The sequence below is a fragment of the Rhagoletis pomonella genome, unplaced genomic scaffold, assembly GCF_013731165.1.
Source record: "Rhagoletis pomonella isolate Grant_MI unplaced genomic scaffold, Rhpom_1.0 Rhpom_scaffold_00004, whole genome shotgun sequence".
NCBI classification, from domain to species: Eukaryota; Metazoa; Arthropoda; class Insecta; order Diptera; family Tephritidae; genus Rhagoletis; species Rhagoletis pomonella.
The window spans coordinates 23,627,996-23,643,788 of record NW_023458558.1 but is presented as its reverse complement, the minus strand read 5'-3'; the positions used below and the strand labels follow the sequence as shown (position 1 = coordinate 23,643,788).

At 32.9% G+C, this 15,793-nt stretch overlaps 1 protein-coding gene across 1 annotated transcript in view; it reads left to right on the top strand.

The window, feature by feature from the left end:
• The window catches only part of LOC118737274 (neuropeptide SIFamide receptor), a gene marked incomplete at its 5' end in the record, with an annotated part of 14,096 nt that extends 5,580 nt beyond the window's left edge, over positions 1-8,516 (top strand). Inside the window, 4 exon segments of the mRNA XM_036467678.1 lie at positions 3,197-3,645; positions 3,720-3,894; positions 3,966-4,543; positions 7,169-8,516. Of these exon segments, the coding sequence (XP_036323571.1) occupies positions 3,197-3,645; positions 3,720-3,894; positions 3,966-4,543; positions 7,169-7,380 (1,414 nt within the window).
• Between the last annotated feature and the right edge of the window lie 7,277 nt (positions 8,517-15,793).

Genomic DNA, 15,793 nt, shown 5'->3' with positions numbered 1-15,793 from the left:
AAAAAAAAAATGCTCAGAAGTTTCAATTGCATTGTCATAGAAACGAGATGTATTAAGGAGATGTACTGTCAGAATTTTTAAATAATTATTTCGCAGGTTAATGCGCTTGTCATTTATTGTATCCCACTATAGCGTTTTTGCCGGGCGCGGTGGCTCGGTTCCAGTAATATTCTCTACTCTGTTGTTTGTCACTAAGGCGTCAAGTTTCTCTGCGTACGCGAGAACCAATAAAGGTTTCATTTAATAGGAAATAAGGGCTCGGAGCGCAGCTTGATTGCCGTTTAATATTAACACCTGAAAATTGATCTCTGCACATAGACTAATGGCGTGGACATCCACTTAGAGTATACTTTATAGCTTAACAATGGGAACAGAGATTTTCAATCTTAGTTAAAAGAAGTCAGCTCCGACGCCTTTGTGTGTTTTTTATCCTCTATGTACCAAAATAGGGCTTGCTTTTCTCCCTAGTTCTATTTTGAGGTTTCTTTCGAAATTAATTATTCTACATATCACACACCGTCTTCAAAAGAGTCACAACCCTAAATTTGTCATTTTTGAAATTATGCGCTAAAAATGTACACCGAGCTTTTATTTACTTTTCAGCAAAAGCTGGAGCAAATTTTTGTTATAATTTGTTAAAAACCCTAAGGCAAGGTCGCCCTTGCCCATATGATTATCAAGAGCCAAGAAATAGTTTTTCGCATTTTCTGACAAACGTATTATTTTGAGTTGTGACTCTTTTGAAGACGGTGTGCGATATGTCATCCCGCGGGAGAGTTTCCATATACCGATATGATACCACTTTCTCTTTTCCCTAACCCTCTTATAAGCGATCGGTTGGCCACCTGATCCACGCTTCACAGTTTCCACCGCTCTTTACATTATCATAGGCTTAACAATCATAGTCTATACATCCATCTGCACGATTGAGAGAATACAAAGGTTGCGCCGATCTCGGACCGCTATTCCTCTCTTAACGAATTTGACAGAATCGTTGTTTGCATGACGTCACACTGGTGCAACTTGTTTACGTTTTTCCTTGCAAAATTTTTTCTTCTTCTTCCATTCTTGCTCACGTTTTGGCATTTCTCTCTCGCAATTGCACCAGTGTGACGTCACACAAAAGTTATTCTCAAAAATCCTCTCTGATCGGCGCAATCTTGTATTCTATCATTCTTGATCCAGCTGAGTATCCGAGGGCTAAAACAACTAACTAGCAACTAACTTTAAGCTATGAATACGCCTTCTTCAGTTATATCTTCCTGGAGTACTGGAACGGACTAACTTATTACACTGAACAGCTGGTTCTGAGAGATTATGCGCTTTATGCTGAGGCTGAGTATAATTACACACCTCTGCTTCACATGCGCTGCTCTCCTATGCCCTGTACTGCAATGTATGTATAACCAGCACTAAAGTCTGCTGCCACGCTACTAGCATTGAAGGCAACAACGAAAATGTAATCCTTGAAGACCAATTTTTGAAAAAAATTTCGAACGTAATTTCTTTGTTTCAACCTCATCCACATCGCAATTTGCAAAGTAAGCAAACCTTTTGTCTAAGAGTCGCAGATAATCACCGATTTTACCAACAATGAAAGCATAATTAACAGTTTTTACACAATGCAAATAAGTACTTTTGATGCGAAATAAATGTTTATAGCAAAAAGATTTTTGGGGAGCAGAAAACAAATTATAAAACCTTAGTTTTAAATTTTCAGTGAGTAATCAAGATAATCAATTTGTTAAGGTAATCAGTATTGGTGTTGTGTAGCCGCTGTAGCTGAGTGGTTAGAGGTGCATACTACCAGACCATAGCCCCTGGTTTCAATACCTGCAATGCCATCAGATCGGTATCGTTCTTTCAAATTTCAAAAATGAGATGTCAAATTAAAAAGCCTGGCCTGCAGATGTGCAACAAGGTTTTATTTTTTGAGGTTGGAACTTTTTTTTAACTCTACAGCGTGGTTTATTGAAATGAAAAACCGACATCATGCGAGAACTCTCTTCACACAGAAACGGCTTAACGGATTTTGGCACATATGTATGTAGATCGCTTAAAACTTTGACTTAAAGCTTAAAAAGACGGCTGCGTTGATTCGGACTAACTCGGACTTAATCCGGATCAACTGCAGTTAATTCCCGAGTTGATCCAGATCAACGCTGCCGTCTGTTTATGCTTTAACAATGGAAATATTTTATTCGTATTGTTTCGATGACTGCGTGGGGTTAGGTTGGCTAAAAATAATACGTCTTTAGCAGTAACCCCATCCATCCCCCACAGTTAAGATAAAAGTGAAAGCTTATTCATTAATGTGGAAAGTTAAGTAGCTAAATAAAAAACTAAAAGCTTTGAACTAAAGTAAGAGCGTGTGTGAATCGGTAACAAAGTTCACGGCAAGAAAATTTTTGACAACTATGAGGTGAATAAAATTTCAATAGCTCATGAGGCTAGTGAAATTTTTGACAAATGCATAGAAAATTTTGACAATCGCAAAGATTGATGCGTGTAATTTTTGGTTAAATAAAAGCTCAAATTGATGAACTGAAATCAACGATGGTAGATGTTTTCTTAAAATATTAATTTCACTTCAATTTGTAATAGTTTATTCCGCATAAATCTGCGGTTATCAAAAATTTACTGTTGTCAAAAAATATTTAATTTCGCACAGCAGATTGGCAAAACTGTCTCACCATAGTAAAAATATTATTCAACAGCTTTCCCCATAGAACTTTGTTACCGATTCACACACGCCCTAAGTAAAAAACTTTTAACTTTAACGGTTTATTGTAGAGAAATATAATAATGTTGCTGATAATGTACTAAAAGCTAAAAAATAATTAGAAAGCTACAAAGTACCAGTCATCCCCCCCCACTCTCCTCGTCAATCTAGAGCATTGTTCTTACCAAAATAAATTCGTGGGGCGTAAAAATGACTACTAAACAGAATTTCTAGCGCAAGCAAACACTTATTTTATGTTGACAGTGAAGATATGCAAATAGTCATAAAACTCCGTTCTTCCCAAACTTTTATAATACCCCTAAAATCACAGCGCGTACAAACATAAATATAGTGCACACACATACATACATACACTCACTCATTTCCTTTTAATTGTCTCTTTTTATGGACACTAGCGGATGCATATTGTATGCAGTTAAATAATTTTTATTTTTTTTTTTCCTACATTTTCAGATTCATAGCAATTTGGTGGCCACTTAAACAGATGACAAAAAGTCGCGCCCGTTTTATGATTTTATGCATTTGGTTGATTGCCTTAAGCTCGACAATACCTTGGGTGCTTTTCTTCGATCTCGTGCCAGCTGCTGAGTCCTTTCCAGCGGCACCAAATCTTTATTTATGCCAAGAAGTGTGGCCACCTGGTACCAATGGAAATTTATATTTCCTCTTAGCCCATTTAGTGGCTTGCTATCTACTGCCAATGTCATTGATTACGCTGTGCTATGTGCTAATCTGGATTAAGGTATCCACACGATCGATCCCAGGCGATTCGAAAGATGCACAAATGGATCGCATGCAGCAGAAGTCGAAGGTTAAGGTGATCAAAATGTTGGTGGCGGTTGTTATACTATTTGTGTTGTCTTGGCTGCCACTTTATGTGATCTTTGCAAGAATTAAATTTGGTAAGCGCAGAGTATTCATTACCAACTAAATATACAATTTGTTTACATTACGAATGCTTTGCATAATTTTGCAGGTGGTGAGATTTCAGTGGAGGAAAGCGAAGTATTAAATAAAGTGACACCCTTTGCTCAGTGGCTGGGTTCTTCCAATTCGTGCATCAATCCAATTTTATACGCCTTTTTCAACAAGAAGTATCGTCGTGGTTTTGCAGCTATTCTACAATCCAGGTCATGCTGCGGACGTTTAAGGTAAATAGTCTCCACTTTATAAGGCGTGGGTTCTTCGATTTCATAATTTAATTTCCCAAACTCGCTTACAGGTATTATGACAATGTTGCAATTGCTTCTTCTACCACCAGCACACGCAAGTCGTCGCACTATCATCACAATGGCTCTCGCAAAAGTCCCAGCAGCCCCGGTTTGCGTAAAACCAATGCTGTCTCATATATTTATGAGCACCAATCACTTCGACGTCATCACCACAATGCTATGCTAAAACAGGATAGTAACTTGTCACAGCAGATGCTTTTGAAACAGGACTCCCATGGCTCGAGACAATTTTTGATCAAGCAAGAGAGCGCCTCAAGTGATGGCTCGCGTCGTATGCTTTGTCAGCAGGATAGTAATGGTTCGAAAGTTTCCCTATCGAAGCAGGATTCGATTGTATCATATATGGAGGCAAGACGCAGTGGACAATTGAATGGTAGCATTGATAAATCGCAAGATTTATTCTCCGTGCAGGACAACATGTCAATTGATTCACGACGCGGCACAAGTTTTAAGTTGGATTCGGCACATAATTGTGGTTCGCCCAGCACAAGCGCTGCCATGTTGGAATATAAGAGACAAAAGTTTGTCAAACAAGACTCGGTGATTTCATTTGTCGATCAAAGACCTGGTAAGTAGGCGCGGTGTTTGAAAATAACTGAAATAACTGTATATGAAAATGTTTTTATTTTACGTAGACCATTATGCGTACTAGGGGTGGTTTTTCTCAATAGCTCTACCAGATTTTTCGGCACCTAAAATTTTTCTCTTAACACGAATCACGATACAATAAGGGCATTCACAAGGTGCCGTTAGAGTCATATTGTAATAAAGTCATACATTTTAGAATGTTTAAAATTATTTTTTAATTCTATTTTATTGCACCATGTTTTTTATCCAATTCACTTGACTTTAATCCATACACGTCCATCCTATTTTACACACAATTAAAGTTTATTACATTGCACATTACATTACATTACATTATTTTTCATTCAGTTTCATTCATATTTTGTCCATTCAACTTATGTCCTTTGTTTTTTCATATCAAATTTATACACATTTAGGGGGTAATCAGCATATAATTAGAGCTAACTATGTATGTGTTTTCTAATGGTTTAAAAAAATTTGTATGTAGCTAACTGGGGGGTAACGGCAATAACGCAAATTTGTATTATTTCCCAATTGAATGTGAAATAACACAAATTTGCTTTATCTAATTTCTCGTTGAGTAATAAGACCAACTTTTAAATAAAATAATTGAGTAACAAAGCGAAAGAGTGCACATAGGTAGTCACACAGTTACAAAAAAAAAGTTGACAAAAAAAGTGCATGAACAAGCTAACTGGAGAAGTTGGTTAAGGGATAGATTTTGGAACCCCCTTTTTGAACTTTGTTCTGATTTCTGTTCGATAAGTAGCCTGCTATGCTCGGATTTGTGCCGACTCGTGTGAACTAACCTAATAACTACATCTTTTGGGTTCTACCGGTTGTAGGTTAATAGAAAATTGGAGCGCATGGCGAAACATTTACACTAACCAAAACTCATTTTGATAATAAATAAAGTGTAATGATGCAATAACCATGATGATTGCATCATGAAACAGTTTTATCATTCGGACGTGCTGTTCAATCATATACATAAGTAACTTTTCATGGTTATTTGGCATCAGTGGAATAATAAACAACGAGTTAGACAGAAGGCGGCAAAACAACATATGTACATTAGGGTGGTCCAAAATACACGTGAAAAAGTAAAGTCGGAATTTTTATGCGCTCACCCCCTAGAATTGTTCTATACCGAAAAAATATACCCCTATTTTTTATTTTAAAATCAAAAATGAATTAGAGGTTCCTCAAAGCGATCCAAATTTTCCATGCATTTTGTATGGGAAAAAAAAACTTTTCGTAGAAATGGTATAGAATTCTTAAAAGTCATAATTTTTCTATCGGTGAACTCTGTTTCTCGGCGGCAGCTTCCCATTAATAATGTACAATTATTTTATTTAATAATGCATTAACTATTTGTCGGATTGTCCAGTTATTAGATTTTGCGTTAAAATCCTTCATTGACGCAGCTAAAAACAAGAAATTTTTACCTACTTTCACTTATTGTCAACAGAGGGTTTACAGTGAAAATGGCAAAGATCGGAATCATAAATAAAAAGTTCACAGTGTAAATCAATTTACATAGTTAGTATAATGTGTTGCCCCCTAAATAACTGTTTAAAAGTACAATAATGGGCTGAAGGATGTGTTCAGAAATGCATCAAGCCAAAGCATCAGTATCTTTTATTTCTCAACAGTACTTGCTGGAAATGTCCAATATGCGCAACCACGGTGAAATGCCTGATGTTCTTGAGAGGACTGTTTTTACTTGTTATATAGAGCATTTGTTATATTTTTTGTGATATTTGTATCACTTACATACATATGTAGCTGCGTTTTCACAGTGATGTGTTAACTCTCAATCGGCTACAATAAGTACACAAAATTTAAGTTCACTGCCGGATTTGAGTTAACTATTCACTGTGAAAACTGCCCTTAGTATTTAAAAAATCTAACCATTTGAATCGAACCGAACCGCGGTTCAGAGATAATCTTAAGTGGTTGGAACCGAACTGAAACAATCTGCATCGGTTTACAGAGCGTTTTGCAGCCCTGGTTTACCATTAGCTGCAGCGAAATTATACAAATTTTAATAACAAATTCGGGCTTTAGAAAATACCTGTGCCATTGCGTTAAGAAAAATTTTTATTAAATTCGTTTCCACATAGAATATACTTTTTTGGGATGTTGCTCGAAACAGGGATCGAACGCTAGACCTACCGAGTGGTAGTGCGTACCTCTAACTCCTCGGCCACGGCAGCTGCAATCTTATACATAAGTCTACACACCTGATCCAAGCCAGCGTTACCGTATTTGTCAAACCGGTAGTGTCATTTTCCTTTGGTAGTTTGATTGGTTTGACAAAGCTTTTGGTTGGTAAACATATTTACTATTATACAACAAAGGTTGGATGATTGTTCCGAATGCAGAAGTCTACGCATGTGAGAAAAGTATTAGATTTCACGTTCTGCTGATAAAAAAAAAAAAATGGTAGTTTGAAAACGGATTTGGTAAGCTTTTTGGTACTTAAAAATATAATTCGAGTGGCAACACTGACCCAAGCATGTTAAAATTACTACTAAGCAACCTAGCTTAATCAAGCCCATCTCTACGATTCGTGTCATAACTATGAAATTACTCATTGCAGAGCCCAGACGCCACCAGCTGGTAAAACAGGATTCTGTCATCTCATTTGCTGATCAACGCAGAGGTGTTCTCAATAAACAGGACTCCATCATTGCCTGCCATAATCGCACAGGTGACGGTACGGGTCATCATGTCTCAATACTTAAGAAAACTGAAGCTTCACTGGGCAGTGCCCTTGCATCGCCCAGACGTAATATTGACATATTTGAGTAATTGTATTGCAAAAGCTTAATAACAATTAACAATACAAATAACATAATAACTATCAATAACAAATTTGAAATACCTTTTAAATACCAAAGAAAGAGCACATACGAAATAATCAATAAACAAATTAACAAAGTAGCCATTTCATAAATGATTATTGATACAGATTTCTACAAGTATGTATATTTGATCTCTACTGAGAAATGAGATTTATACTAACTACACTTGAGAATACTCGTACATATAAGTATGTATCTCATAACGATAACAAAGTCACGCTACACCACACACAATCAAGTGTAGTATTTTACATATCCTAAACATACATAGTAGTATGATAGCAAATGAAGCAAAAGGCAAGCAAATACTAGTAATCGGGACGCACATTTGATATTTGTATAGGTGTTTGTATGTAGTACTTACATATGTATGTATGTATTGAGTAAGGATATGGCATAGCAGTACATAACTGCCAAAACATACCTGGGTATGTGGCGTTTGTAAATGTATACGTACATATATATGTACATAGGTATGTATGTAGGTATGTGTACAAGTTAGTTTAGCTTAGTTATGGTGCGAATAATCTTAAGTACTGTTTTTTATTGTGGGCGGGCATCACAACAAAACTAATGATGATGATGATGAGTAATGATATGGGTGATATGAATTTTGTACGAGTTTCATATGATAGTTTCGGATATACTTACACACACACACACACACACACACACACACACATTCATATGTAATATTTTAATGCTATACTATAGACGCAGACTTACTAAGTAATATATAAAAAGTTTGATAATGATAATTACAAAATATGCAGAAAATTAAAATTTGTATTTTTATGAGTATTTTACTGAGTAAAGGGTATTGAACGAATTTCGAAGAGTATAAAAGCAGAAACACTTGAAAAACAATCAAAAGTGAGTGGTAAGAAGTGAGAAAACTCACACAAATATTAAGACGCATGCTAGTATATATGTATGTATGTTTGTATATACATATGGCTCGAAAATTAGATACATGACTTATTTACGAAATGTTACAATTTATTTTTTCTTTTATAAATTTAAATTTTCTAACGAAAACCATATAGATCAAATTTTAACAACTTGTACAAGATCTATAAAAAAATTTCAAAATTTTTATTCAGAATTTACACACAAAAAAAAATAAGTAAGCAGTTTTTCTTATAGCCCATTAAATTTTAGCATAATAAAGTGGAAGTTTGAAATTGTTAAAAAATCTAAATTTTTTATTGTTTTGTATTTTCTTCCATAAAAAAAATCAAAAACTTGCGATAAGGAGCATTCACCGGTCTAGTTCTAAACTAAAGTTGTGTTAACAACTCAAAAGCGTTCAGAACTTTTTTCAGTTGCTCCTTAAGAGAGATAAACACAACAATGACAGTAAAGAAAATTTCTGAAACTGACTTCATATTGATTAAACCAGCTTACCCAGAATTCTTTTTGTAGAAATTTGTAAGGAAAAGTTTGATATTTTTATGAATATTTGTCGAAAAAATAAATTAAAACCAATAAAGATAAAATAAAGTGTTTTAGGTTTTAAACAAATCGTGTTTCTAATTACCGGGCCACCAACGTATATATGTATGTATGTATGTATGTATATTAGGGTGCATCACTCTCTATACAAAAAAAAATGGGTACTGTTTTTCCACCGGAAATAAAAAATCTTTTATAATTGAAGATTTCCGCTCAAACATTTAAAACAAAATATTAAGGTTAACGTGAGCTGGACCTATTTGAAAATACCTACAAAAATCGAGTTTTTTTTATAAGTAAAACTAGTTTTAAAATTTTTTTTTTTTTCTAAAAAATCAACTCAGATGATAAAAGATTTCAAGCTTGAAAGATCTGCATACAATTTTTTAAAAATTGCATAAGCACAATCAAAATAATGAGATTTTTTGAGGTATTTTCGAATCGGTCTAGCTCACGTAAATTTCAATATTTTCCAAAATATTTTGTCGGACATTTTGAAGTATAATAAATTATATAATTCCGGTGGAAACCCCGCAATTTTTCTTGGTAATGCTCACTAACGTATGTATATGTACATATACATATGTATGTCCTTAGATCAGTATGCAAAGAAAGATTATATAGAAAAACTGTCCAACTTGTGTATGTAAGATTAAATTATACCGAGGTCTAAATGCAATGTACCTACTAGCAGAAAATTTGTATTAAGAAAAATTCTTAAGATTTATATATTTATATTGAAGATTGATTTGGAAGAAAGTAATCATTCTATCAAACAATTTCATATGTAGCTACATACATATTCACATATTTAAATACATACACACATGAGTAGATGTTGAACATGCTGAGTTATGCATAAGTAAGCATAAGGGTGCGTCTACAATGGTCAGTTTGAAGTTGAAAGTGTTTTTTTTTTTTTTAAATGTCCTCTTCGCACATATCGACTTCGAGTGAAGTTTTGCGTTCTTCATGGTACATATACCCAACAAGCAAAATAAACTTAAAGAAAGTTTTTTTTAAGTTTTCAATTATAAACATTAAGTTTTCAAAACGTTGATTTTTTGTTTATAAAACGCTTGGAAGTAAGCGTAATATAATCGAAAAGGAACATTGGTTATAAGCGTAGAAATATAAACTTGTAATAAATGTTCAAAAGAAAGCTTTTTATAAGCGTAAAAGTGTAAACTTATAATAAAGGTTCAAAAAAAGTTTTTTTTATTAGCGTATCAATATAAACTTACTAAAAATTTTCAAAAGAAAGCTTTTTATAAACATTTTTATAACCCTTTATTTAAAGATATTTCATTAAAAACTCATACATAGATTGCTTAACATCTAGAAACTAAACGAAATACGAATTTTCGGCGGACTCATCTACAGTCGCGAAAATATAAATAGGGAATAGACATTTTAGCATACAAATTCACAATAACACATACAAATTAAGCATAAAAAAGTTAATTATTACATCTTGTTGCGTGCTTTCAATTACTTGCGGTTATTGGCAAATTGGAAAAGCGACATCGATGCAGCTATATATTCCGCTTCATCGCCGCCATTCTCATTGATGAACTTTTCTGAAAAAAATTCAATACATTTTTAATTGAATGTTAAACTAAGAAAGGATAAGGGGAACTCATCATTTGGAAACTCGAATGCTCCACCGATTAGCGCAGCGGGTCCTTGATTGGATTTTCTTGTTTTACCGTATTGGTTTTATTTAATTTTTTCTTTTAATAATATATTTAAAAAATCGTAAACACGTCACTTACGATTGAAAAAATTTTATATTTACTACTTCATGTCGTTGGCATTTGCATTTCATTTATAAGTTTAAGTTATTTATAAACATTCGCTCTCAAAACTTATTAAAGGTTTATTTGAAAAAACCTTTAATAAGCTTAATATTAAAAATGCTTATTTAACGCTTATTATAGCAAACTTACTTTAAGTTATTTTTAAAAACATTTACTGAAATGCTTGTTGGGTATGTACATACATATGCTTGTATATGTATAAATTCAAAGTTTTTGAACATCGAGTACAATTACAACACTTCGCTTCAAGCTGTTATACGATAAGAAGAAATTAAAAAAAAAATGCACTCTCAACTCAAAGCTGCCATTGTAAACGCTGCTTAAAAGTTTATTTTTTTTTCTCAATTATTGTTATTGCATAATTTTAAGATTTATGACTTGTTATACGCGTATTATAAGCACACGTTGTTGATAAGTGAAATATTGTTAAAACAAAAATTATATTTATGTATATTATATAAGTAAAAGTATATCCTTGAAAATTGAAACTCATTTATTATAATCCGACTGGAAGTGAAATTATGAAATTATATGTATGTATAATAAATAGTGATGATCGCTGAATTGGTTTGTTAACATAATTTTAGTATTTACCAATATGTATTGTAAATTAAAGTTAATAAAATTCACAACCACATACACAATTATACTATATGTCGATTTAAACGTTACCCAAAATCATTTACATATGTATGTACTTGTGTATGTATATAACTGTTATTTTTCTTTACATTGGCGCCTACACACAAAGGGGACTGACCTACAGTTTTACGCCGACTCCGAAAGGAGCACAGTGTTTCGGCTATATGGAGGTGGGTGGAAAAAATTCATGGTGACAGTTGGTACAAAAAAATCGTTTTCATCATCATTCACTTTCGGGACCTTAGGCCAAGAAATAAAAATATAGATGACGAAATAAGAACCTTCACCTATTGTGAAGTGTGATGGTAAAAAATCTGAACTTTCCTAAAGAAAAGATAAGGAAAAAATTAATTTTTTACAATTCAATTTGGATAGTTTTTTCTGCTTTTAGTAAAAATATTTTTTTTCTAAAAGGGATTTCTTCTTTTCCAAATTTTAAAAAAAATACTCCTTTTTCCTAAAAATTCCTTTTTTCTAACAATTTTTCTCTCAAGAATATATTTTTTCTAAAAAAAATAGTGCTTTTTTATTACTATTTTTTTCTAAACTTTTTTGATAACAATCTTTTTTTCTAAAAGTAATTATTCTCTAACTTAGGGAAAATTCTTCTAATTTGGATAAAAATGCTTCTTTCTAAAATTTTATGATACAAATATTTAGCCAAAAGAAATTTTCGAAGAGCAGATTCTTTTAGTAATTTCGCGAAAATTAGTTTTCGAACATTGGAATAATCACACCAAACATTGGGAGCAAAGAGAATATTTACACCTATGTAATATTTAAGTACAACCTTTTTATTTCTGAGAGTGGAAAGCAGAAAATGAAATCCATCAAATTTAATGATTGGGCCCATATTTTTGCGAGTTGTAGGTCACTATGATCCAATCTTCGCCACATTCATTCCACCTGGCTCAATATAGTCGAAAGACTGTCCGGCGATTGTATTTTCATGAGAAGCTGTTTACTATGTGTACGGAGATTTGAGAACATTTCCACTCTGCCCATACCACAAGAATTGTGAGCCTGCTCTTTGCGCTTACTAAGGCTCCTCAATACCTGTCTAGAACGAAACTTCACCTTAGACATTTTCCTGAAATCTAACTGAATACATTCTGATTTTTCTCTAATTGTAAATGATTTTCGTGAACCCAATAATGCCTTTATTACTTCCATCTCCAACAGGCTTTGAGTCTAGCTGTTTAAATGTCAGTCAAGCTGATGCTGGCTGTATATATTCTTTCAGTTCTAACTGAGGTTAAATCTACGCTGTAAAGCATTTACTATCCCGATGAAGCCGTGGATGTTTAATATTTTCCCCTCTGCTATCTCCCTCAAGCTATTGAAAAAGCGTGATCCCAATTACTTGAGACGCGTTGTCTGGAGAGCTAGGCATTGACATAAGAAGTGGTGAATCGATTCCTCATCATACTCAACCCGACTTCTGCAGAAGGAGCTTGTTGGTATACACCATCGATGGAGCATTGGTGCCCATACAGCAGATTTGTTAAGTGTCATTAGTTCCTCAGTGCAACTCTTCTTGAGTCTCGGCCACATGGATGTCACAGTCATCCCGATTGATCCATAGGTCATTAGTTATGGCTGTGGTGTATTCTTAAATCCCCCCCTTAGCAGATAAGAAATCGGTGATAAGAGATATCCGCTTCGATAACACTGTGATAGTTTTTTTTTCAAACATTTTCAAAGACTTGGCCGGAGAACACAATTTCACCCTACTTCGCGTATGGGGAATCGAACTGCGTCATTAGTTTATTAAGTTTTCTACACGCCTTCATACAACTTTTTATTTTGAAATTTTTGACTCAATGGAAATTTTTTAGGTGTTATACCCTATTTTACGGTTTCTAACTTTCATCAGGTAGGCCTTTTCGGCAAAATTTCTTTGACAAAGGGGTTTATAACGTCTCAGGCCTAAACTTTCGTGAATATATGATGTGGTTGTAAGAGGGTGGTAGCATGAAAATGGTCCGTGGAAGTTATTTTTTTGGTTGGTCATATTCGTTTTCGGCGAACCCAAAAACCTAGAATCAGAGGGGTCTACCGTCTGGTTTGCAACATTTTTTGTTTTTATATTCATGTATAATAAATACACAACTGCTTTCGGATTTTCCACCTAAAAGTGTCGAAGACCTCTTTTCTGGAGTTTGATATGTTCACGAAAGTTAAGGCATGAGACATTCTGAAGCTGAAAAACACAGATTAAAAGGCTGTATGTACTTCCAAATTAAGATGTACATATGTATTTGGTAGATAAAAAACTCACAATTGAAAATTTTATTAAAAAATTTACTAAGTATTGTGTATTGTAGTACATACATACGTACATACATAGAGCCACGATTTTAAACATTGCAAAGTTCGATATTTTACGATTTATAAATCGATCATAAATGATCGTAATTTGTGAATTTTTGAAAATTCCTTTTAATCGATGTATTGTATGGCGCTAAAAATGAAAGCTTATAAAAGAATCAAGAAATATAAATTAAATCTAATTTCGTTCAACGATAAAAAGTTAATAAAAAGTTAAGCAATTATTTCTTGATATATATACATATATTTTTTCTAATATGATATGTCTGCATTAATATTAAATATTTAAGAAAATTAAAGGCATCAAACACAATCGTCGTTGTCATTCGGCACAAAATAAAATAGTGGAACAAAATGTTCAATGTTTTATAAAATGTCATCAGACTACATACACAAATAGTATAATTGTGCAAATGCATGTGTATTGAACACACAACGGAATATATAGTACATTACAAATACTTGAAATAAATACCAAAGATAAATTAGAGAATGATTAAGTACATTAAATAGAAGACACACTAAAAAAATAGATTTAATCAAAATGAAACAACAACTCCAAGCAAACACGAAATAGAAAACACTTCATATACAAAAATAGTGAAAGTAAAGCAAAACCAAATATGGAAACATTATATACTTAACCGCTTTTATATGTTCATATTTACATACAATGCATAAATACTTAATACTCAAAAGTATTAACTAATAGCTGTTAACTAAGTATACTATAGTTAAATACTTAATTATAATTATTCGTTTACATTGTATACCCGAGATTGCGAGCATGCTCTGCGAAACCATTCATTGAATCAAAAATTTATCAGCTGACATTTGAAAAGTAGATTTTCCTAAAGCAAATATTTACTGTCGATCAAAGTACATGACGAATCATTACCCTCAAAGAACACATTCAAAGAAGTATTACATTTTAAAAATGTACCTAAACAAAAGAAACGCATACAAAACTAAGATAAAAATATACATTTTTTATAAATGCCACATATACATATACATACATAAATGGTATGTGTGAGAATAAATGAAACTTTGCACTGAGTACTTACACTAAGAAATATTTGTTGAAATACATACATATTTCCGAATGCACGCCTGAGTCAATAATAGAGAACAAATTTATAATTTATAATCATTTACAGATGCAATGCATACATTAATAGACTTTTACATAAACTCAAATATGCGTATACATACATATACTTATTTAAATTGAATAGTATTTAAAATGAAAGAGATTTGTTATTTGCTTTGTCAGAAAACAAAATTTTAAGTTTGCGCTCATATTTTAGTACTTAGTAAATAGCAAAAGAATCAAAAGATTAATACACACATAAATGCAGTTTACTTTTGTATGTATGTATGTAGTACTGCAACAGATGTGTAATTGTCAAGGCAAAGCAGGCATGAAGCATAAACATAAAAATATACGTACAATATTAAAACAAATAACCGATTTTATTGCCATACTGTATTCAAGAAATTATCATCGTTAGATATTACAAAATACTGCATACATAGTACATCAAACTTAATAGAAAAATAGTCAAATAAATCAAAAATATTTGAAATGTTGCAATATTGGCTTTTTTTTTTGACGATTGAGACCCAATTAGCAGCTCCTTAGGGCCAGTTTTTCAGTGCACGGTAGTGATTTAAACTTAGCTTGCTAGTAACTGGCACTGAAAAACTGACCTTTAGAATATCTCGATCAGTATTTTATCTGCAAGAAACTTCCAAGTTTGTGCAACGCACTTTTCCACCCTGATTTGTGCATTCATTTAGAAAAAAAGTCAGCGAAATATATTTCTATTGCAACTATATATATATATATATATATATATATATATATACATATATATATATATATACATATATATATTTCTTGGTAACTATAACCAAAAAACTTTGATTTGGTTAAATCATGCGTGGATAGAAACATATTTCGTTGACTTAGCTGAACTCTTTTCTCAGTGTAACACGTTCGGTTGGACTTAGATAGATCGTCATAACCGGATTTAATCTAAAACAAGTAAAAAAGTCTATGTTCGAACGAAGCCGAACATTAAATACCCGGCACACGTATTACATAAG